At 40.0% G+C, this 26,287-nt stretch overlaps 1 protein-coding gene and 1 long non-coding RNA gene across 6 annotated transcripts in view; one reads left to right on the forward strand and one right to left on the reverse strand.

Moving 5' to 3' along the window:
- LOC130915784 (coiled-coil domain-containing protein 136-like) overlaps positions 1-5,197 on the reverse strand; it is a 97,524-nt gene extending 92,327 nt beyond the window's left edge. For 2 of the 4 annotated variants that reach the window (XR_009063143.1, XM_057835859.1), the window contains exon 1: positions 2,058-2,857. Coding sequence is in view for 3 of the 4 variants with exons in the window: in XM_057835859.1 (XP_057691842.1) it covers positions 2,058-2,706 (649 nt within the window). In the remaining variant the exon portion in view is untranslated. Of the gene's footprint in view, positions 1-2,057; positions 2,859-4,998 lie in introns of those variants that run through there. The other 2 variants (XM_057835861.1, XM_057835860.1) reach the window with 2 other exon arrangements.
- Positions 1,740-25,745, forward strand: LOC130915785 (uncharacterized). Of its 2 annotated transcripts, none has more exons than XR_009063145.1 (5): positions 1,740-2,349; positions 8,730-12,652; positions 12,720-12,914; positions 21,246-21,433; positions 24,496-25,745. It is a non-coding gene; the product is annotated as an uncharacterized LOC130915785 (long non-coding RNA). The 2 variants fall into 2 exon arrangements; XR_009063144.1 differs by having other exon boundaries at positions 8,730-12,648.
- The last annotated feature ends 542 nt before the right edge of the window (positions 25,746-26,287 follow it).

The raw sequence follows: 26,287 nt of genomic DNA on the forward strand, positions 1-26,287 counted from the left end.
TAAGTAACTGGGTGTGAAGCCTCCAAGGTGGTCTTCGGGTGTTGGCATGTTGAAATGCTATTTCCATAACCAGAGGAGAATGATCAGATATAATAATGGGGTGATAGGAGCTGGATGTAACTGTGTGCAGAAGCCTATCATCCACTAGGAAATAGTCAATGCGCGTGAAAGTATGGTGAACTGGTGAAAAGTAGGAGTATGCACGCCCAGAAGGATTAAAAAACCTCCAAGAGTCCGATAGCCCAAGATCTGACATAAATGTTTTCAAGGTTTGTGCTGCTGCTGATGCAGTAGAGGGCTTTGTAGAGGATCTGTCCAATACTGGATCAAGCCAACAGTTAAAGTCACCCCCCAAAATTAGCAAGTGTGAGTCAAGGCCTGGTAGAGCAGAAAAAATAGATTTAAAGAACTCCCCACTATCCCAATTTGGAGCATAAATATTCACAAGCAGCACTTTAGTGTCTAACAGTCTGCCACTAACTATAATATACCTGCCATTGGGGTCTGCCATTACCTTCGTGCATGTGAAACTTACGGATTTATGAATCAAAATCACCACACCTCTGGCCTTGCCCGAAAATGAAGAATGGAATACATGATTTACCCATCTGGTTTGAAGTACCATGTGTTGGTTTGATTTGAGATGGGTTTCTTGCAGGAACACTACATGAGCATTTAATTGGTGGATGTGATGCAAGACCTTACTACGCTTAACCGGGTTATTAATACCTCTACAGTTCCAGGTCAAAAAATTGAGGCCGCTCCCCCCAACCGGACGAGTAACACCCTGATTACTCATATTATATCAAGGAAGAAACAAAAAATCAAGAATTTAACCATTGTGAGCGCATCATGAGCGGGATAGTCCATAACTGAGTCTAGGGAGACCACTAAAAAATATACACACAAATGACGAGGTACTGAAAACACACAACTAAAATCTAATGAAGATAAATCTAACACTACCCACCAAACCCACTTTGCCGAAGCGTCTTCAAAACTGAAGCGCAAGCTACCCCTTAAACCAAACAATAAACTACAGCAAAACATGCTTACTATACGCGCTCCCTTTACTCCACCCCCACCCTGAGCCAGTGACCATATTCCTGAGTTCAAAGATGCCTCCACCGCCAGTATCTCAGATACACACCGGGGAGAAAAAAAATTAAAATAAAATAAAAATGATAATAATAATAATAAAATAAAATAACAGAAGAAAGCGTCTATATACATATGTGCGTATGTTCCCTCTGTCTCATAATTTAATCAAGATTGTAAGAAAGATCAGATGAGAGCCAATAGGCGCAATAAACAATAGTGTCAATATATGATTGTGAATGCGCGAGCAATCTAACCCTACAAAGAACACACACAAACTAAACACATTCTATGGTATTACCAGAAAGGATCCAGTCGATCCTATATACTACTAATGGAAGTTGAGACCATTTAAGTTGACAATTTAACAGCACAAAAAAGCATTATAAGCAGAGACCTTCAGAAACATTCCACAAATAAGTACGTCTCAATTCCAAAGACTGGGTATGCCTAAAGAATTGTTAAACCGAAATACTCAGTCAAACATTCAAAGGAGGGGAAAAAAACGTCTGAGGAAACAGCCCAGCAGCAGTAATGAAGATGGACAAAATAAGACAAAGAAAAACACAGATTCCCCTTTAAATTAAAAAAAAAAAAAAAAAAAAAAAAAAAAAAAAAAAACTTATAGACGCCGAGCCCGTTTTCCTATGAAATATAATTCCAGTTTTCATACATCAATTACCCCGAGCCTTCAGTCCATCAACGAGGATCCAAGATCAAGCCTCCCCCATTAGCAGCCTCTCTCCCCTTGAAATGTTTATTTACAAAATCCGCCGCCAGTCCCGGATTGTCAAATTTATACATTGTGTTATCAGGCAGAGTCACTCTAAGAACCGCTGGATAAACGAGTCCGAATTTTACTCCCGGGCAAGCTCGTAGTCGCTGCTTGACAGCTCCAAAGCCAGCCCGCTGCTTAGCGACCGACGAAGTGTAGTCCGGAAAAATGGAAATCCTCTTACCCTTGTAGACAATGGGTGATACCTCCGAAGACTTCCTCAGAATCTCGTTGCGGACGTGGAGAAGATGAACCCGAATTACGACGGGACGCGGTGGTCCACCGTCCCGGGGCTTGTCACGCAGGATACGATGGGCCCGGTCTAGAAGCGGTCTCTCGGCGAAACCGAGCAACTCCTGCAGCAGCTTTGCCATGAATTCCGCCGGTCGCGGACCCTCCACTCCCTCCGGAATTCCGATGAGACGAATGTTATTTCGCCTCATTCTGCTCTCCATGTCCTCGCATTTGTCTTCAAGGTGAGTGATCTTAGTCAGCATCGAGCCAACGCTCGCCTCCAGCTCCATGATGCGTGCATCATTGTCGGTAGCATGCTGCTCTAGCTTAGCCAGAGTAGCTCCCTGAGCCTCGAGCTTCTGGTGCATACCTGCGACCGCCGTCTTGAATTCACCCTTCATCAAAGACATCTCCGATCTTAAATTGGTAGACAACGAGTCGATTTTGTCAAACAGGTCCATCTTAAGGGCACCGATGGTGGATTGTAGAAGCTCTGCATATGTAGAATCCACAGGCCCCAAAATAGCAGCGTCAATTGGGAGTCCAGGCTTGACGCGGCTTGATTTACTTGAATCCGTTTTAGGACGGGAGGAGGTCATTGCCAAACGTATCTTGGAGTGATCGCTCAAAAAGAATATAACAAACAATTCGGGAAGAAAACGAGCCCAGTAAAACGCGGTTTGGACGGTTTAAGTTTATAAATTGGTCATCGGCTCAGGAGCGGCGTTGAAACGCGTCCTACTTAATGGTTTCTTTCTATAATACTGTCAAGAGCCTGTTTTGGTTTGTATCTATAGTTGTAGATTTAATTTAAACAAAAATTAAAACTTTGTCAACATTAATTTTGAGTTTGTTTTACTTAGAATACAGAATGTTTGGTGTCATTTTTCAGGTTTTGTTTCAGCTCCCTAATGGTGACAGTTGCCATGACAAGATTTAGATAACCGGTGTTCTGCCAAAATGGCGAAACGTCCAACATTAGTCGAATTTGACACCTAAAGTACTACCGTGCGCTCTTAACTTGTTTTGTTTAGATGCATACAGGAATAAGGTACTAAAAAAATGCCTGCAGAAAATACTTAAATGTAGTTATATCAAATAAGGACGGTTCAAACACGCTACGTGACTAATGTGGTCAACTGCTTCAAAGCTAACACAAAAAAAACACAATGGTTAAAAGTATGAGAGGGTAATACATGCAAAAAGTATCTTTGAGGCTGTGAAAAGGTTCTAAATAACTAAATAAAAACAAAAATAGTGAGTAATCACCGCCTCTAACCGATGTGCGCATGCGTGTGAATGCATGCGCAAGCGCCCTGAGCATTGTGTAAGACGTTTCGCCGCGTAGTAAGGAATGGCCGAACACCGGCATACTGTTTTTAACTAACTGGCTGCCGTTGACGGCGATGGATGTCCTATCCAGGCAGCACTGTCAATGGCAGCTAGTCTGATGAATATTTGTATGCGCAAGACCAAAAACAATGTGAAAATGAACCCAAATATTACTTTTGCTCTTATTAGCCACGTTTACATGCTGACTTTTATTCATACCGATTCAAATCATTCCGAATGAAATTTCACATCAGCTGTTTACATGTCACTTCATCTATTCCGATCCAGCGTTTACATTTGTCTGCCTTTATTCCGAAAGGACGTTTGACAACTGCCGTCTGACATGCGCAGATTAATCAAAACAAAGCGTCACGTTGCAAAACATGGAGATCGATCGTCAGATCAGCTGCTGTTTTAACTTTTCTAGTGGAAACAAAACTTCAGAATGATACGCTGTTCATTTAAAAAGTTGTGTGGGTGCGCTGTGCGTGTGCTTGGAAGCCATGTTGCAAGTGACGTTACTTACGTCACCAAGTGACGTCACCACTTCAGTACGGAGCATGTGCAGAAAGAATGCAACCAGACACCATTCCGCTTCCCTGTTTACATGATATAATTTTACTTCTAATCGGTTTGGGAAAAGGAATATTCCACCCCTGTGAATCGGAATGAAATTCCATTCGGTTTGGGCCTGTTCATTCCGAATGAGGTGTTTATATGGAACACATTTATTCGGTTTGAACAAATATTCAGATTGTAATTGGAATATTTGGCTCCATGTAAACGTAGCAATTGATGTCATGACTTATTGTTTGGATGGCATTATTTTGTATGTTTTCTGTTTTTCACAATGTGAAATCCATGGCTGAATAAACCTGAGTTTTCATGTCTTGTCTGTACAAAAAAAAAAAAAAAAACACTGTCAACATGAAGGAGCGTATCATTTTTGCAGTGTGCGAACAGCTCTCGGTATGGGCATGGGAAATTGTTGACTTTAAAATGCCCTCCGATTTCATAGCCAATCAGAGATGATCGATGACGCACAGGCAGAGGGCGTGTCGCTGTCGCTTGCCGCTGCAGTTGCATCGCGCCCGGTGTGTTGGCTTTCAGCTCAACAGCGATGACTTTAGCATTTCGCAATCACTCATCGTGGGTGAGGTAGAAAAGCCATCCAGGCACCGAACACGACCTATCCATATAACACCGTTAATCCTGTGGCAAGGTGCTGGAGCCTAATCCAGTTTTCATAGGCAGACACCCTGATCTGGTTGCCAGAACAACACTTATGCAAAAAAAAAAAAAAAAAAAACATTTTTGATTTGTTACATCTGTCACCATCTTTGATTTCGTGGGCATGTGTGTCCTTGCAGCCACAACCTATAAGCCACTTTTCAACTATAATAATGACTTCCACAGTACAGGCTGCCACAACTGGTAATACAACAACCATCCCGCATGTAGTTACGGGGTTTCTTTCTTTGTCTATGTCCTCACAGCTAACACATATGAGCTGCTACCAGTCAGTCTGCATGCATTCTCTTTCTGCTTGCATTTCTCACCTTTCTGAAACTCTGTAGTTCGCTCTCTCCTTGTTGACATCTGGAAGTTGCTCCCTGTGTACGTCAGGAGGCAGAAATGTGAGGAGTGTTGCCAAAGAGGCCAAAAAAAGACGTCAGCGCAGAGAGGGGGATGGCGTTGGAGGGTGCGTAGTTGGAGGACCGCTTTGTGGTTGAAGGGCCTCATTGGCCCTGAAAAGAGGATATTCACATCAGTGCGTTGTCACACAGCAGGAAATGCTTTGCTATCTCTATCTCTCTCTCTCACACACACACAAACACACACACACCCCTACACACAAAAAGTACAGTCATCACACGACATCTGAAAGGAAATGTTTTGTACCTGAGATTGAGTAATGAGTTTGGTGCTTCTACTCTATATTGAGTCCAAGTAGTTTGGAGGAAAGTAACTATACTCCAATTATGGACGTGGTTTTAAAAGACGATGCATCTTTTCTTTATAGTGTATTCAATTAAATAAAGACGTTTTCTAGGCAAGGCAAGCCAAAGCAAATTTATTTATATAGCATAAGTCAACACAAGGCAATTCAAAGTGCTTTACATCACATGAAGATCATAAAACTCGAATTAAATCAATAGAACGTAAAAACATAGACAATCAAAACAGGAAATAAATTTATACATTAAAATCGCATTTACTCACGAATAGAATACAAAGAATAAAAATAAAAAATACTACTAATAATAATAATAATTGAAATCAGCAATGGAGATGAAGCACAAGAGGAATAGAAAGCAAATAGATTGAAATATGTAGATAGTTATGATATGCTGTGCTAAACAAGAGCATTTTAGCCCTGATTTAAAGGAGCTAACAGTTTGAGCATATTTCAGACCTTCAGGTAACTTGTTCCAGAGGTGAGGAGCATAATAACTAAATCCTGCCTCCCCCTGCATGATTCTTGGTTCTAAGCTAAACATGTCTGGAGCAATCTTTGACATTTTCTGCTATGGACTTCTGGTTTAGACAAAACAACATCAGAGTAACAACATCATTTTTTATGTTGCTGCTTGTGCTGGGGACAGGTGCTGGTGACTGGTGGCTGTGGCCACTGAGCCCCTTTTTTAACAGCAAAAAGCAAAAAAAAAATTATAACAATAAAATAAAAAGCCTTTCAATTTCATGTTTTGACAGCTGACCATTGCCATCCATTTTTTCTGCTGCTATTGGTCCTTGGGAAAACCATACATACGATAGTACTTTTCCAACTGATTGGTACATCCAAATGCTGCACAACCAACCATCACAGCCAACTGATCTATAGAATGTTAGGTGTAAACAATGAAACAAGACACCAATTCACCAATTGTTCAATAAAAAATATGATTTTCTTAAACAATGAATAATGAGTTGTTATTCTTTAATATATTACCCAAGAGCGTAGGTTTGGTATCAACATTGGTAGGGATGATATGACAGCATGTACACTTTTTGCTGGGGACGGGACATTAGGAAGACCAAACTGATTGGTTGAACGGGGGTCAGTGCTACATTTCTTACAAATTTGAACCTAATTAATTGATAGGCTAAATGATCAATGCAAAATAAATCTGTAGTGACTCATACTAACATTCATATGTATTGGTTCAGGTGATACACCATTCGATTTAAACCTTTGTTGGTAACACTTTATAATAAGGGTCCCTTAATTAACATTAGTTAATGCATTTTTAGACAATAACTCATGTTTAAGTAACGTAACAATAATTAATATAATTGCTTACCTCTTGCTTATCGTTATTAATATATTAATTACCCTGAGTTAATGCTTGGTTAAGTAATACTTATGAGCAGGGTTGAAAGTGACTACAAAGATCAATTCAAGCACCTTTTTTTTTTGTTTGCTGTTCCAGAAAACATGCACATTTGAACCAATCAGAGCTAACTATCTCTGCTGATCACATGTCAGTATGTCAGCCAATTGAACAGATAAATAAGTCCAGACGTTTTGCTTTGCTGCGTGCATTCGCACATTGACGTGACTCATCATCGTCAGACTCGGATAACTGCAGCAGCTGAGGAAACCTCCATGCCGTCAGTGGAATAAAATAAATTATAAATATTGGTGGAAAAGGGTTACTCTACACAAGCACTTTATTATGCTTGTCGTTAACACTTGTGTATGTAAATCTGATGTTGGTAGATTGTTTTCTTCTTGAAGACGAAATGCATGTGTGGCAGCTTAGCATGTTTTTTTTTGTTTTTTTTTACACAGCGTTTTGACAGTTGCCATCATATTTTCGGAATCAAAGCACCGTGTAATGGAACAGCATTCCGGCCCTGAATCTTATGCTGGAACAGCATTTCGGCCCTGAATCTTATACCAGAACTGTGTTTTGGCCCTGGATCTTATACCATAACTGCGTTCCCGACCGTTCTGGCCTCATATTCACCCCTGCTTATGAGGTACGTTCACGTGAAATAATACCATACTTAAGGATAGGTTAGCAACACCCAAGGACTCACAGAGCAATGTTTCTCTTTTTCAAATAACAATCACTTACTAGTACCAGTATACATTAATAACTATTTATTAATGTACTAATGTATATGTGAATTAATGTTAAGTAATGTATTATATTTATTATATATTAAAACATAACCTTGAGTATGGTATTATTTCACTTGAACATACATCATAAGTATTACTTAACCTTAATTAACCATTACTGAATGTTTTTTTGGACCCTTATTGTCAAGTGTAGCACGCGTATCCCTTAACTAAGAAATTATAAATGCTTAGGTTCCCCCCTCTTAACCTTTATTAACCATTACTAAATGCTTTTTGGACCCTTATTGTAAAGTGTTGCACATGTGTCCCTTAACTAAGAAATTATAAACACTTAAGTTACCCCACCCCCCTTAACCTTTATTAACCATTACTGAATGCTTTTTGGACCCTTATTGTAAAGTGTTGCACATGTGTCCCTTAACTAAGAAATTATAAATGCTTAAGTTAACAAACCCTAACACTAAACCCTAACCTTATATAGGCCTAGATTTTTTGTTTTGTTTTGTTTTAATTTTACCAAACTATTAGTTACTGTCTGGTTATGCATTAACTAATGCATTACACTAATATATTAACTAATACCTTAACTCATGGTAATTAATATATTAATAAATTTTAGATAAGGGATAAAATTAATTATTGTCATGTTACTTCAACATGAGTTATTGTCTAAAAATGCATAAACTAATGTTAATTAAGGGACCCTTATTGTCAAGTGTTACCCCTTTGTTTTCAAAAACTACTAAAGAAACACTTTTGAAAACTTCGAGAATAAATGTAGCAAATGAAACACTTAAATTGAAATATTTGAACATAAATTATGTTAACACACAACAAATACAAACTTGTTAATAATCTTTTAACTGTCCAGGATTGAAAAAAAAAAAACATTTTTCTGAAGACCATGTAACATTGTCTGTCTAAATAAATAAATTAAACATAACTGACAAACCTTTTTAATCAGGGAATAACAAAAATAAATAAAAATGGAGCCTTCTTTCAGGTAAAACACTAATGCTTTTGTCTACAAGCACAGCCAAACTCAACAATAATTGAAAGCCCTATTTGGCTGCTTTAAGACCACATAAACAAAATAAAAACATTACGATTCACACATGCAGGTCGGACTTTCTGTAGCAAAATTAGTGGTGTGTTCCCCACATCCACAACATTGACGTCTTTTTACATTATTTACAGTGGCTGCTGCTGGACGGAAAGAAAATCCAAATATCTCTCCTCTTCGAAAGGGACGGAGGAGGCGGCACGTTGTCGACGACATGTTGTCTGTGTCAGAGCTGTGTGCGTGTGTGTGGGTCAAATCATCAGCCAATGCATTTAAGGGGGAAAACATGGACCGGCACTTTCAACATGTGAAAAGGGGTAAATGCATGCCTGAACACAATGAAAATAATTCACTTAATAATGGTAGGGTCAATTCTATTCCTACAACATGGAAAGACAAATTTAAATAACCTATATAACTGGAGTCAATATATTAACAGGTCATGTTAGGAGCACCTTAGAGACAGTCATTTGCTTTGCTTAGCCGCCCCCCCCAAAAAAACACCTGAGGACAGAACAGGCAAGATGGATATACGTAATTTTTTGAAACACAAGTTTTCAAAAGCAACAACAACTACAGAGCGAGAACCAAGGATTGAAGATGTGGACCATGAAACGCCAGAGAGCACCGCCAAAATGGTGAGCGGAGTTTCAGTTTGCTCCACTAAAGATGGTAACCACAAAAAATGATGGGAAACAAAAAACGCTCATTTTCAACATTTTATTATAAATGTTCCTGGCTGGAATATTCAGTCAAAACGGATGCAGCGTCAACCTCTGGACTCGGTTAGAAAGAAAAACGTGTGCGATCGTACACGCACGCACACACGCACACAGCTGGGATGCCTGTATGTACTAGCATGGGCTAAGCTACTATCCGAGCATATATCTTGGAAGTTAGTTTTATTGCTGACTCTGCATTTTGGCGTCATCAACATTTTTGCCCCCACCCTGCCAAACTCCGCCGTTCAGTGAATCAAAGAAATCTAGTTTAAAAAAAAAAAAAAAGCTGTGAAAAAACAATAACTCATATCTTCCATTTCAATGTAGATGTCGATTTCATCAGCATTACACTAATGCGAACACAACATAAAACTTTCCCCCACAACATGGGAAAGTTCCCTTCTGCGTCACAATTTACATAGTTTCCAGTTGTCACCTTGCCACACCAAATGTAGAACTAGCATTTCCAAATATATTATAGTGCAATGACAAAGTCAAACAAGTACTCAGATGCGTGACTTTATCCATATTTGCCATAAATGTCGACCTCAATGCTTTCGGTTCCACAGAAAACCATTACAGTGCTTTTTGTGCTTGGAACTATTCATGCCTACATGGACCACGTGATCACCCGCGGCAAGATCAGAGCGTCTCGCAGCTGTCTTTCTACATGGCTCTGGGTTGAATAAGATATTCAAATCTTTGTTTTCTGTTTTTTAGTCGTTTAACAGGCAAACCAGAAATAACAACTTCTTGTTTTTGTTTTTTTAATGGAAAAGACTGATAAGCTTTTGGACCGCATGGGAGGGTCCATGAAGAGTTCATTTCAAGTAAGACACTTAACCAACAGGGAGAACATTCAAACTCCACACGGAAGAAGGTCGGAACCAAGAATTGAACATTCGATCTCAGACCTGTGATGTTGACTTAGTAAGCACCCAGTCAGTAAATTTGTGATAATTTGGGACAATTATCTTCATGAAAATGCAACTGTTAAAGTAATTTATTATAATAGTAAATTAATGACTTTTTTCTGATATAACTACAGCTTTGATATGGCGAAATTATAACATTAAAAAAACAGGGAAAAAATACAAGTGTATAGTAAAATTTGATACTTCTTTCATTTAAAAAAAAAAAAAAATACTATTAATAACAACATTTTCCTCTTTGAAATAAAAACATCATAGTAAACTGATTACATTAAAAACATCTTTATACTGCAGTATTGTCAATGTGTCCTTAATATTTATGGAGTCATTTTCAATGTCAATAGATGTATTTCTTCAGCACCAGCACCATGAAGTCATCTGCACGAGTGAGTGAGGTCATTGTAAGGCCCTTCTCTCCACTCGACTCATACTAGCGTCTTTGTTTTGTCCAAATTGTCAAAGTCACGGGCGTGACGCCCACAGTCAGCTCGTCTGCGCCGGCCGCAGGAATGTTGAATGTGTAACACAAACGCTTAACATGCATGTAAAAAGACCAAATGCAATGTCTGCTTTTCTGTTTTTGCCGTTTGTGTTTCTCATACACACAAAGGAGTTGAGAAAGGACAACAGTCATCAACGTTGGTGTGAGCGGTTGTGTTTGGACATGATTTAAGTTAAACATCTGTATCTTGAACTACTATTATGTGTGGAATTTCACAAATGTCCTCGGGACTTTTCTCATTGTGTGTGACTGTGTCTTTCTTTGAATACCAGAGAGCAGGGCCAACCCACGCCTCCAATGCAGTTCTCAGAAAAATTTGCTCTTGGGGCACTCGATTAATTTAGACATTACAACAATATCATTCAAATCTAGGCTGGATCAACAATAGGGATGGCTTGTGATATGGACATAATTTGCTCCGTGACCATACTTGTTAGTCAAAAACATATCTCAAATTATTTTTAGAATTTAAATGAATGTCATCAGGGCAGCAGCGTGACCGAGTGGTTAGCATGTTCGCCTCACAGATCAAGGGTTCAATCATGGGCTCCGGCCTTCCAGTGTGCAGTTGGCATGTTCTCTCTGTGCCTGCATGGGTTTTCTCTCGGGTTTCCTCTGACATCCGAAAAACATGCATGCTAGGCTGACAGAACTCTGTAAATTATCCATATGTGTGATTGTCAGTGTGAAAGGTTGTTTGCTGTTATGTGGCCTGTTATTATTAGTCTTTCTATGTAGAGGTATTGTCTAAATTTTGCTTCACTTTGTGTTCAAAGATCATTTGCATGTAGGGTTTTAAAGCTGTGCCTGTTGATGACAACCTTTAGCATGCCAAGGTCATTTTCCATTATTTATTAGCTAAACAGACTAAGGCTAGGTTCAGACCGCAGGTCTTGACGCACAATTCCGATTTTTCTTCATATCTGTTTTTTGGGTGGGCCCTTTCAGACTGCATTTGTCAATTGAGCCCGTTCAAGTATTACGCATGCGCGCTAATTCGTAGTCCGACACGCGCTGAGCAAACTGATCCGCATGCGCAGAAGCATCAAAACAAATGACCACTAATGTTTGCCCTCATAGGCGGAGTTTGACTTTTGGGGCAGGGGGGGCACAACATGTTGATGACCACGAAACACAGTGTCAGCAAAATAATTAACTTACAAGAATATTTATAATAATAAGTTGAAAATGAGCGTTTTTTGTTTCCCATCATTCTTGAGGGGAATTCTGAATCAGGCGGCTTAGGACAGTTATACTTTTCACCAAGATCGTCATCCATTGGATATGGAACGCCCGCCGGTGTCGTGCCAATGTAGTTATCCCTGTCAAAAATTTTATCCCCTCGGCGGAGCCACTGCGCTGCACGGATTTGCTTGATTTCTGTTTTTTGGTGATGTAGTTATCTACAAGGTTTTAAAACATTACCCATTCATAAAAAAAAAAAAAAAAAAATTCTGTCGTATAACGTAACATACGTAGTGAACGTTAAGAAAAAAGGCAATGTTTTACTATTTTACTGGTAAGATGAACTATAACTGTTATTACTGTAATTCAAGTCTTGTATGGAGTTTCTCCAGTTTAATAAACGTTGATGTCCAAAATATATAACAGTGGTTCTTTTCGGGCTTCAATTAATTGTTTACGTCGACATAACTCATAACTAATGTGTGTGTGTGCGCTCCTGCGGCCAGGGGATACAATTTTTGACAGGGATAACTGTTAGGGCCTACGCCCCTCCCTCCTGAAGCCTGACCCACCTTGGGCAGGTGTGCATGTTTTTAGCTAATTACAGGTCAGACGAGTGGAGCGGCCACAGCTGAGGGCAATGAACATCAGCCATCTTTAAAACCCAACAGACGCTCCACCTCGTCGCCCGATCTACTTGTCTGCTTCACACGTCGGTTGTATCTCGCCTTGCATATGATATCTTTTGATCTCCGCCTTACGACTACATTGCTTTTGTCCCAGGTCCTGCTTTCTGCGTGACCCTCAACAGATTACACGCCTGCCTCCCTTCCGAGCCTCCTCGTCCTATGCCAGCTCCCCAACACCGTGCCCAGCAATTTACACCCGCGACAGCCTGGTGATCATCAATAAAAGACAGCTCATTTTATCACTGTGTGTCCATTCTGGGATCCCCTCTTGCTCTCGCACCCTTAACAGGTAACTACATTGGCAAGACACTGGCGGTGGCTCTTTTGTACAGTTAGCGTCATTAGAGGGGCAAATTGAAACTCCCCTCACAATTTTGGCGGTGCTCTCTGGCATTTCATGCTTCACATTTTCAATCCTTAGTTCTTGTTCAATAGTTGTTGTCGCTTTTGAAAGCTTAGGTTTAGGAAAAAATGACGTATATGCATCTTGCCTCTTCAGTCGTCAGGTGGTTTTGTCTAAGCAAAGCAAATGACCGTCTAAGGCAGGGGTCCCCAAATTACGGCCCGCGGGCCGGATACGACCCGCCTCCACATTTGGTCCGGCCCCCTGAACAATTTCTTTTTTTTTTCCAATAGTGTTATTTATTTGCCGGCTTTTTTCTGTGAAGAAACCAGAGAGGGTTATTTGGTTATTATCTATTTAATGAATAGTGTAATTATTATATATTTTATTTTATTATATTATATTATATATATATATATTTTTTTTTTTTTTTTTTTTTTTTTTTTTACTTTTGTTCTGTGAAGAATCCAGAAAGGATTATTTGATTGTGGCTTTCTGAAAAACAATACATTTTTACATTTAGGCACTCCAGCAATCGTCACACCTTTACTGTTACAAACTGACCCCGGCCCCTCATCAGAGAAGGGAAAAGTTATGTGGCCCTCACAGGAAAAAGTTTGGGGACCCCTGGTCTAAGGTGCTCGTCACATGATCTGTTTGAAAAAATAATTTTGACCCATTATAAAAATATATTTTTTTGTTGATTTCATTCATTTTTGTTATTTGTTTTATTGCTTTACTACTTTTATAGACAATATTTCTCTTTTCATTTTTATGCTGACGACCTGCAGCTGTATTTGCCCCTGAGACCTAATGAACAAACTGCTGTCACTAAATTGATGGAGTGCATATCCGATGTGAAGCAGTGGCTAGCGCAAAACTTTTTACATCTTAACGAAAGCGAAACTGAATATATTACTTTTGGCACACCCTCTATGTTGAATGCCCTTGAGCCCAACCCTGGCACTCTGGCTCCCTTTTTTAAAACACATGTTAAAAATCTCGGAGTGATATTCGATTGCAGGCTCAACTTTGGAAAAACAGATTAGTTCTGTTGTAAGAGCAAGTTTTTTCCAGCTCCGTCTCTTGGCCAAAGTGAAGCCTTTTCTTACTCGCCGCGACCTGGAAAAAGCAATTCACGCTTTTATAAGCTCAAAGCTGGATTACTGCAACGCACTTTATGTTGGTCTTCCCAAGTCCTCAATTTCTCGTCTCCAACTTGTTCAAAATGCTGCTGCTCGATTTTTAACAGATACACCTAGACTTGAACATATTGCCACCGTGCTATCATCGCTCCACTGGCTTCCAGTCCATTTTTTAATTGATTTTAAACTTTTACTATTTGTTTTTAATTCTATTAATGGCCAGGCTCCTTCTTACTTATCAGAAATTTTAACCATCCGTAACTCTGGCAGGACTCTTCGCTCTACTGGCCAACTTCATTTGCACGTCCCGAGGTCCAAACTCAAACAGTGGGGAGACCGATCTTTTGCGGTTGCTGCACCCAGGTTATGGAATAGTCTTCCCCCTGAAATCCGCACCACTACAAATTTGGGCCTTTTTAAATCTCGTTTAAAAACACACCTTTTTAGACTCGCATTTCCCCAAGATTAGTTTAGCCTGGTTTTATTTCTTTAGGGTTTTTAATGTTTTCGGATTTTATCGGTTTTATTGTTTTATTTGCTGTCTGACTTTAATCGTGACGCGTTGTTTCGTTTCATTTTTCTTTTTTTTTTCTTCCTAGTGTCATTGTGTAATACTTTCCTGCCTTTTATTTACTATGTGCCCTGTTTATCTTTGTTGTAAAGCACTTTGGAGACCTTTCGGGTTTTGTAAAGGGCTATATAAATAAATTTGATTTGATTTGATATTTGCTAAACCCCTTGCCCCCCCCTTTAACTCCGCGTATGTTGGCCCCAGTGTTATTCTAGGGTGACCATATTTTGATTTTCAAAAAGAGGACACAAATACAAAGATAAAATACAAACAGATATAAATAATCCCCATTTACTCTTATATTCGTTATTATATACGTTCAGTTTGCCCCGACTCTCGGCCATGTAACCAATATTGAAATATTGCTCATTTGGCGCACAGAAAGAAAACCGAGCATTCTCTGGCTTATCTTTTTTTTTTTTTTCATTTTATCTATTTTTGTATGACTACGGTCAAGCCCGCCGCTCCCGAAAAGCCGAGTTCAAGCTGTGCGCTAACGATAAATCCTGCTTCTCTCTCTTTGTTGACATAGCTGCATGAATTCCAATTTGGGAGAATTGAGAGTTCAGACCGCTGCCACATTCTGAAAATGGCCGAGATCAAATAGTAACTGCATATGAAAGTGACCTAGATCAGATTTGAAATGGTCCGCTTCTTTGAGACCATAAACCGTTCAGACCGTGAAGTTAATGCCTCACTCGAGTCGGAAAAACACAAAAAAATCGGATTTGTGCATGAAGACCTGTGGTCTGAACCTAACCTAAGTGAAGTGAGTGGAGTTCACTGCCAGTATACAGCACAGCAGGAGTTGAGAGTCCAAGGAAAGTGAAGTCACTCGTGTCTCATGTTCGCACTGTAGCATTCATTTATTGCAAAGGTTTGTTCAGAATTTTTGTGTTTAATGTGACTGAAAAAACATACTGTATTTACTTGTAGGTGTACTATTTATAAATAAACAAGAGCAGCCATTAGTTAAACATTAGCTGTGAAACACAGCCACACTCCAATTCTACGAGGGTCTGCGTACCTATGGTACGCAACCACATTATCTCATTTCTTTTTTCTACCCCTTTCATACAGGTTAAAGGTCCCATTAATCATAGGGGAGGGGTGTTCAAATGAGGTCCAGTTAATCATATGGGGGAAAAAAGTTTTCAAATGATTTACCTTGTGCTCATTTAGACCTGTCGTTTGGAACAGAGGTGTGCAGATGTTTTTATAGCTACTGGATATGTAAAACTAGAACTAGCTGCGCAGCAACAGAGGGGTGATTACATCAGAGCGTCAATGAGATGATATACTTAGTGAGTGGCGAGTGGTCACCTCACTGTATAATGAGCCTGCATTGGCCATGTAATGGAAGCTCCGAGCTGGAAAAGGCAGTGAGTCAGGCCGCCATCCACTTTATTGCCGCGCTTCCAGCCTTTATTTCCGAGCATCTCGGATCGCACCATGGTTGCCTAGCAACTGAAAGAACTCAGAGGTGCCTTTCAATTTGGGCCTTTAAAAAAAAGGTGATTATTTCAGAACTTGACATTTATTCAGCAAAGTCGTCGTGTGATTTGCAGGTTTGCCTTTCAGTAAATGGGTTATAGGTTTGAATCCTGACTAATGTGTTGACGTTGCATGTTTCCCGTGTTTATGTGACTTTTCTCCGGGTACTCCAGCTTCCATACACATTCCTCAAACCATATCAACAAAGAGCAATAGCTAAATGCTAACATATATTGGGAAAGATCATAGACAGGCTAAAACAAATTAGGAATAATTTAATTTAATTTGATAAAACTTCAACATGTGGAGCAGAAAGACATACAAACATATTGTTAATTTCACTTCGTCTCTTCCAATTGTGCTAAGGTCTGCGTGTTGTGCTATAATATGGTACCATATCGAAAGCCTGGACTACATGTATCCTGCAAAAAAAAAAAAAAAAAGATAAACAAAAAAATCTCACAAACTCTCTTATGTATCTGTTGTGCCCCTTTCCCACTGAGACTAATGGGTCAACGCGCGTTTTTTCCAAGCCGATGCAACCTACTAGCAATTGGCATTTGGCACTGTTCCCATTGACAAAAAAAAAAAAAAAAGTGTCTTTTTTTTTTTTTTTCCCCACCCGTCTAACCCCCCACCCCTCCTCAGTCGTGTGTAAGGTTACGTGACGTCACCACGCTAAAATGAACGTCGACAAGTGCGACCGAATTCATTCAGTTCAAGGAAGTAAACAATCCAGAGCAACATGGAAGCCTCCTTTCCGTTTGTGTTGTCTGTTTTCATGCTTTTTACTGCCCTCAAAATGGTCGAAATTCAGCAAAGGATCAACACTCTGCTTGTGCTGAGGCAACGTAGGCGATGTGAGTTCTTCTTCTTCTACTAGCTTTGTTGTTAGCATCGACGTAACTACGGTTGTGGGGCGTGTTAAATGGGAGGCAACTGGCACGTTGTTATGACGCATCACGTAAGAGCTTACGTCACCACGTAGATTAGGGTGTTGACTGTTGACCCGGGGTTTTGCTTTCACACTGCATGACGATCAGAGCCGAGGTGATTTTAACGCGGGTCGCTTGGCGGGTTGATTGACACGGGTCGAGGCGGGTCGCTGCACCTTTCCCACTGCCACCAAAAGCCGATTGATAGTGAGTTGACATGGTTTTTTTGGCCAGTGGGAAAGTGGTATAACACTCCACCAAGCAAGCATGTAAAAAAAGTTTACAAACTGTCTTATTAACACACTACTACACGCTACTCTTTGCTGAACGAGGGGGAGGAGACCCCAGATTAGGTGGGTTCCACGCCTGTATAGTCGCCATGTGAACTATGTTCTGTGGAGGCCCTGAAGAGACTAGGTCCTAGGATAATTCACAGCTCATTAATGTGCCCGCGGAACAGTCGGAGGTGCTTAGTGAGCCACAGAGGGAAACGATGGGTGCTCACATCAAATAAACAAGGTGCTCTACTCAAACTGTGTGAAATTGGAAAACATCACCAGACATATACACATATATCTATAGTACAAGCAGCATAGCCTGGCGTTGCCAAGCATACTACTAGCGCTGGGTTGTTGGGGCCAGGGTTTGTTAAATCGACACATAAGAAACCTGGAAATTCGAGCTTCCCCATGAATTTTGGCCGCCAATTCAGTGGTTCTACACCAAGGGCATAGGTTTGGTCTCAGTATTGGTAGGGACGATATACTGTAACAGCATAACCTGCATGTACACTTTTTGCTGGGGACAGGACAGTAATAAGATCAAACAGATTTGGTTAACAGGGGTCAGGGCTCACCAATATGAACTTAATTAATGAATAGGCTAAATGTTTAATGCAAAATAAATCTGTATTGTCCTATACTAACTTTCACACTGCAAATTTACAGTATAATGTCTAAATCTGATAATTTTTCTTAATTCCAGTCGAATATTTTTGTCCATCTTGTTTTGATTGTTAAAGGTTAGTGAACAGATTAATGCGTCAGATTCTTCCATTTACTTTAAATAAATATTACTACAGTATTTGTTCTTATTAAGCCCATACATCTAAAAGTCGCTCACCTAAATCAAGAACAAAATGCTTTCAAATAATGTTTTCAAAAATATATATTCCTGAATTAAGAACATTTCTGACAAACAATTTTTTTTTTTAATTAAACATCCAAACTTTTTGCTTAAAGTAAGTCTGTTAAGCTTATTTTCAGCAAGGTGTTTTATTTAATCAAATCTTAGTGATAAAATTTCTTGAAGCACAGGCAGATAATTTCACTTATTTCTAGGAGATTTACACTGAAACCAAGGGAAGGTTTTATTTTTGTTTTTGTTTTTTTGGTTCGAGTTTTGCAGTGCATGTGTATTGGTTTAGGTGGAACACTGTTCGATTCAAACCTTTGTTTTCAAAAACTACTCAAGAAACATTTTGAAAATTTCCAGAATAAATGTCTGCATTTTATAAGAAAATTTAAAGTGCAATATCCAAACACAAATCATATTAACAATCAACCACAAGAAATAAAAACTTATTAATCATCTCTTAACAAAAAAAATTAAAATTACACAAAAAAGGGGTTCTGCGCATGCGCGTAATGTTAAAAATGTCCGCGAATGCAGCGGTTCAAAAGTCAACACTAAAAACTTTTCAAAAAGGAATATTTACTTACGTTTGATCATGGACGGACATGTACATAGAAAACTTCTCCTCGGAGACATCCTGCAATGTGACTGAACACAACTAAACTGCACGCCTCTCTCTCACCGTTCACGTCTTCGCCATGTTTTTAAGCATTTATTTCTGCCATATTCATGTTGCCCGTGTACGTTTATTATGTATCTTGTTTATTTAGCACCTTTGGATAACATTGAGAGTCCAACCGAATGTAAAAGAGTGCTTATTCACTACCACAAAAGCTTTGTAAGCAAAAGATTATCATGGGTGAAAATTTTGACATAACACCGGCTGTGAATGCGTGTATGTTTGGTGTACGTTGTCAGCCAATCAAACTTGCGTTTGAGGGGGAAAAATGGACTGGTCCATTTAGCAAGTCAAAAAGGGGTCAAGGTAAGTCTGTACATATTGAAAGTACAGTACTGTAATTCACTTGATAATGGTAGAGTTAATTCTATCCTTACAACATGGGGAGACAATCTAAATCTAAATTACCTATATAATTGAAGTCATTATATAATGCAAACAAGGTTGCTTAAAAGTTGGTGAGGACAACCTGAGCATCCTGAAAAGTCACTAGTGTTATGTCCCTATGCAAACCTACGCCCGTGTTCCACACTTACCACCTTGGACTGAGAGTTTTTTAATTTTTTGCCCCTGAACAATGGTTGAAGTTTTTAAAAATGAGTCTAAATGTAAGATTGCAGGACCAAATGAAGACCACATAATTCTAAGGGCTGAACTACATTCCAAAAACGTCACTTTTAAAATTAGTCCTATTCACGGCTTATCGATTTTCAATTTGTCGCCCTATTTTGGGGTGCTCCGGTGTGGAAATTTAAATGGTGACTGTCAATGACCCCAATAAAGAATCTGCCAATTCTCTTTAAATCCGACATACGGTTTGGGAGCAATCGGAATAAACTGCACTACTGAAAGCTCTGCAACTATTTGTCCGATAATTACTTTTTAACCAATAACTGATGTCCCGATATTGTCCAACTCCAAAAATCCGATACCAATATAAAACTGATATCGATATACGTATGCGGTCGTGGACCTAACATATAAAGGCTAATTGTATTGGGATGCCCCAATGGATGTTTTAATGATGATAAATGTAACAACTTCAAGGTTTTCCAAACAAATAACACAACAGCTTCAACTAAAGTTATGGATAGGGTGCCTATATTGCACCACTATTTTTTTTGTTGTGTTCAAATCAAAATAGTTAGGGTTAGGCTTTTACATTCACTTTGAAGACATCATGCATATTGGCCCAAAACCAATCATGAAAAACCGATGTCAGTATTATCAAATATCATATGTTCATCAACAACAACACTATCTTCAACCTTGGAACTTCTGAGAAACACTATTGATGTCACTCTCTATTATTGTTTCAAATTTATTTAAAATCAGGCCATCCCTTCTGCAACACGATTTTTTCGATTATCAATTTTCTATACATATTGTAAGTACTACGATACAAAATCTTCCTAAGAACACTCGCTTATAGTAAAAAATTAGTAAATTTTTTTTTAAAAAATTCGGAGTCCATAGGGAACGAACACACAAACACAGACAAAGTTCCATTTATATTAACGTTTAGACATCTAGACAGGGTGAAACCCGGTGGTAGCTCAGAGGTCTGAACGCCCTGCTGCCATTGCGGAGACCCGGTCTCGAGTCCTGCTTGTGGGTTGTTTCAGGAAGGACATCAGGCATAAAAACCTGCATGTAAATTGACTGTTTCGCTATAGCAATCCCTGTAAGGAAAAGCCAAAGGGGATTGATGGATAAAAGCGTAGTGAACCCCGATAAAAAAAAAAAGAGAGAGAGAGAGAGAGAAAGAGAATAATTGAAAAAAACAGATGAATCAAACTCTCACACCTCAAAGGTTTCTTGAAACTGGGTGAAAGAGAATTTGGGATGCTGTGTGATCAGTCTCAAGACTGCCTTTGAGTGAGCATATCAAATCCCAGACCTTAGCCCCCCAGATTTCTTCCTTTGGGGCTACCTGAAGGACTGAGTGTATTCAGGGAGACCCAGATATTACAATAGGGTAAAATATCTGCACATTAAAATGTTTCTCACACAGAATGCTTAGAGTTTTGTAATCTTGGTGCCAAGGAATTAATGTCTTTTAAAGTGAATTGAAGAGTTTCATTGATACAAAAATGTCCTGATACTTCTTCAGTTGTGTTTAATGAAGGTTGGCAGAAGCATATTTACCATAACATATTTGTCTACTACTATCTATTGACTAAATCTACTGAAGTGACGTAAACCAGTATTTCTACTTTGTTTCATTTTTTTTTTATCTGCTCAATGCTCATGTTCAACAACATTGTAACAGCACCAATCTGTTTTTGTTCTCCGATTGTCCCTCACCCACACCCCCAGAGATCTTAGCAGCTTCACAAATTCATGGAATACAGCCGGTTCGCCCTCCCACATACACACACGCTCACAGTGACATATGTGGGTGTGAGTCTGTGTGCGCACCCTTCAGCTTGTGTAAAGCTCATTGACACAGCATGACGGCCGCAGATCTCTAATGCATCCATTCGTGCAAGAGTCACACAGGAGAGGTAAGTAAAAATAAATGAAAATATTTTACAATTTAAAAAAAAACAACAACAACAAAACAAAAGACAATTCATTCCCAAGTGACACATCCATGTAACGGAAGGAAGAGGCACAGTGTTTAAACCCTGTTGTAATGTCTTAGATTTTTGCTTAAATTGGGACCAAAATATAGTCTGATCTTCATGGAAATCACAAGAAAAAATAGTTTACTTAAAGGAATACAATCAAAAAGCTTTTCATAGTTTTATTGGAAATAAACATTCACACTATAAAGAGAAAGTCAGCCTTTGAAACTGATAACTTGTCTGTCAGTCATAACCTCAAGCAACTATTTCCAATAAAGGTGGAGCAGACATAGTGTACACAAAGGATGAATTTTGGAACATTCCTATGTACAAAACTGTGCAGTCCATCAAGTTTGCTTGTATGCGTGGTGGGAATAAAGCCTGAGTTATGCTCCTGCGTTGCGGTGACGGCGAAGTGACTACGACGTCAATGAGCGTTCGATAGCTCTGCGGAGAGGGAATGCGTTGCTCTGTAATTCACCGCCAATCCAATAGAGAGGTGTGGCGTTATGTTTGAAACGTTTTTGGGGTGGAAACCAGCAAGCTGTGGAAGCTAGCTTCGAACTGGCATTGAGCACTGTGTCCAGCGTTTTGTCTGAAGTCTGCAAACCCATCTAGCCTGATTTGTTTGCCGTGTCCTACAAACAGCCAGTGGGAAGCCAAAGCAGATTTCTGGCGGCTATGGAACTTCCCAAAATGCGTTGGAAGCCTTGATGTCAACGTTATCATAAAAGCACAGAGGCACTCTCAGTCAGTGATGATGTATCGAGTGTGAACTGTCTGTTGTTGAAAATTAAACACCAAAACAACTCTTTTGACACCAAACCTGTGCTTTATTCTTCATATACTTGAAGTGTGACACGTAAATAAGTCATAGATTCATAGCAAACATATGTTCACAATAAATGATGGAGTGCACCAACCATAAATATGACATACTGTAAAGTGATAAAAAGCTGGCAATTTTTGGCCGACTGGGTCACCGCTTCATGTGGCCATTCGATTCCGAACACACACATACTTGTCTCGGTGGTTCTTCCATATTTTTATTCAATCGCTGGCTGACCTCCAGCCCCGTATTTTCAGCAATCTCCTCCCACGAATTGCTTGCCATTTGGCACCCTTCATAATGTCTTGACGAGACATTGCAGAAGTTGTCATACTTTCTCTTCGTTGATACTCTCATCGGCTTGGTCCATTTTTGCGTGTAGAAAAATCTTTTTTTGACTTTGTCGGTGATTTTGCGCTGAACCGGACACAACAGTCTAAGCGGACCAATCATAGTCCATTTCCACCACATCACACGCGTTGACGCGACGCGAAGTCAGAAAAATGAGAAGGAGCCAGAGAGGCTACGGCGGAGGGTCATAAATCGGTCTTCCTTGACGGTGCAGGTCTGACGTAGAAGCATAACTCGGCCTTAACTCTCTGACATCATGCCAGAGAATATCAACTGGTTTGAGTTCAGGACTTTGACTGGGCCTCTCCAAAACAAGGATTTTCATTTTTCAATTTACAAATTTGTTGGTTTTATTCCGTTTGGCTTCAACAGCTTTCCTATTCTGAGCTTCAACTGCTGGACAGATATAATAAACTTGGAAATTCATTTTTCCATTGATAAAATCAAATGATGTCCAGATGCCGAAGTAGCAAAGCACACCCATACCACATCGATCTCTCCACCACAGAAACAATGGGTGATATCGTACAATTTTGATTCTATTACTTTTTGAGCAATCTTTTCACTAATGACACCAATAACCTGTGTGATTTTTATTAATTTTAATTGGTTTCTTTCATTACATATTATTGTCGAAAATTAGCATGGACTATCTCTGAACAAAGGTTGCGCATTTCCATGGTTTTGTCCATAAGAGTGGCATACATCCATACTTCACTTTTTTTTTTTTTTTTCAGCCAAAGGGCATTGCTGTCCTGTTTATGTCAACACAAGCTGTTGTTGTTTTATTGCACGATCAAAAATTTTTGCCATTGGTGTTGTCTTAAGAAAATCTCATTCTACGTGAAACAATGAACAGTGATCCATCATTTTTCGGAGTTGATAGGGACCACCTCTACCCCCCCCCCCCCCTTCAACAAACACACACAAATATCGAAAATCTGCAACGTTAGAGACGAGCTTATTTGCATTAAAAATAAAATAAATAAAAAATCTGGGATGTGTTCAGTGTATTAATTCAGATTCAACAGCATTGGAAAGAGATACATATAAGGCATGTTTTTCCCCCTATTTGCCCCCAAAGTGTAATTAAAAGAAAAAAAATGTAATAATTGTTATATAAATGACAAATATAAAAAAAACAATGATTTGTACATGTATACATGCACATATCTTAACATTTTTAAATAAAATATTGTATTTAATATTTTTTTAAATTGAAAAAATTCCGCAAAGGGCGTGAAGTTTGAAGCGCGAAGTGGAAGGGATCCCTCTATTACTGTGTTTGACGTACGGTAATTTGTCAACAGACATGTTACCATGTGCCAGGGATTACTAGAGATCTGCAACTGATACTGTTAAGGTCCTAGCTTTATTTCATTCAGCGCTGGGCTCATGCAGATATATTTATTGACATGATAATCACATCATGGTAGAGAAGCAACAGTAATACTGAACCTTCTCCAATTTGTCCATCCTTAGATTGTTGAACATCAATTTAAGAGCTACTTTTACGAGCTTATCCAGCTACATACAATTCAACATTTCATGATTGTAGTCCCTCTGAGAGCTCATTTCAGTGGAACCTTGTGCAATAAGCATCAGGCAGTTCCTCTCGACGAGGGACAAGCTTCATTAAACCAAGCCGTAAATCAATGTGATTAGCTTTTAAAAGATCTGCTTCTTAGAGGTACAATTACTTTTTCCTCCTTGCCCTGTTAAGTCTTACATTATTTTCTTTTTTTTTTTTTTTTTTTTTTTTTTTTTTTTTTTTTTTAAACATTGTTGTTTTGAGCTAACTTGTATCTTTATTTTCAAGTTCTCAGGAAGGAGAACCTCAACACCCAGCTGCTGGTGACCCTCTACCGCTCCAGCATCGAGTCTGCTAACCTACGCCATCATGTTGTGGGACCCCAGCTGTGCTGAGGCGGAGAGGGAAGAGATTGCATAGAGTAGTAAGGAGAGCAGAGAAGATCATCGGCTGCCCTCTACCCTCTCTCCTGGAAATATACAACTTCTGCTGCCTCAGTAGAGATCAGAACAATATTAAGGACACTTTCACACAGCCAGCACCGCTTTGACCTGTAACACTCGGGTAGGCGGTACAGGTCTCTAAGATCAATGACAAACAGACTGAAAAACAATTTTTTATCCATTTCTATCTATATATAATGTATGCTGTTTTTTTAAGTATTTTTATTTATTTATTAAGGTGGGTGCCACACTTTTCTGTATGGCGGAACTCCCTGGGCGGGGCCTCCTCTTCGTCTGGGCTGTTGGTTGCAGGGATGGGGCTCGCACCCTCTCAGCGTTCTCCCGCTTCTGCCTACCTCCCTTTCATGTACCTGGGCATCCTCCTTGGGCCCCGGCGATGAACGCCGGGTGGTTGCCAGTGTAACAGGCAGCGGGGCGTGAAGGTGCGGCAAACGGTGTGCGAGCCCTAGCTCTTCTCCCCAGGATCTCCAAATTGAGACTAATGAACAACTGGACACATTGATTGGTGGAAGGGAAGTGTGATCAGCTACAAATGTGGCATGAGCAAAGGATTCCACAGGGCGTTGACTGTCCGCTCTGCGGCCGAACGCTGCATGAAGAAGGGAGGACTGGCAGTAGTCAGTAAACGTACATTGTTAGCAGGGGTGGGTTGGTAAAAATGTTATAATTTTATCTAGTTTTTTACTAACTGTCTTTACTGTTTTTAAGAGTGATTTTAAAGTGAAGTCACTGGCTGCCCACCAATAGTTCCAGAGGGGAATTGTTCCAGCAGGCTTAACCCCAGGGGGTCCCGTAGGCCTGCCGGTGTGGATGCAAGTTTTGTTTGCAGTGTTTTTGTTTGCAGTGCTTTCTTTGATTGCAGTGTCCACCGTTTGTTTGCTGTGCAAGAGCAGAGCCGTCCTCCCTGGGTAGGCCGAATCCCACGCTGTCCAGCATAAAGTGGCTGACTTTTTAGCCTTTTTATCATCTTGTTTTCTAAATAAATTCAGTTGTATGGACTGAAAGCCTCGTCAAGCCTCCTCTTGCTGTGTCTCAGGGCCGGGACTAACCTCCAGGTTGTTACACCAGCGGGGCGTTATGCCCCCCAAAAGGGGGATCCTTTCCTGCCCTAGGCCTAGTGAGCCGTGGGGATCCCGCTGTGTGCCACGTTGGGTTGGGGGATTGTGGAGGAGGCTGGGGGTCAGGGTGGGAGGGTTGGTTAATGGGAGCACAGATGGTCCTGGGCGACCGCTCTGGGTCCCAGTGGGGATGACGGTGGCCCATTTGAGAGTGCTGTGTGGGGAGGAGTGTGCTGGGGCCCTGGGGTGGACCCCGTGCAGTATTTCCACTTTTCTGCAGGACTATAGCATATCTGAGTGGGTTCACGCATAATTTTGTGCAGTTAAACACATTGAAGTAGAGATTGTCGGTGCCAGGATTAGCGATCAGGAGGCATAGAACAAGATGGCAAGTAATCCACACTTACAAGGGAGTTTTAAATCATACTAGGTTCCCCACACATTGATGAATTGTGTACACTCAACCCGCCTAATCTCATCTCCTTTTGACTAACCTTCCCTCCTCTTTCTCCTCGGTTAACAAACCCCTCACATGGTGCCAAAGGGGAAATATAATTA

Source organism: Corythoichthys intestinalis, chromosome 5 (genome assembly GCF_030265065.1).
Source record: "Corythoichthys intestinalis isolate RoL2023-P3 chromosome 5, ASM3026506v1, whole genome shotgun sequence".
In the NCBI taxonomy this organism is placed as follows: Eukaryota; Metazoa; Chordata; class Actinopteri; order Syngnathiformes; family Syngnathidae; genus Corythoichthys; species Corythoichthys intestinalis.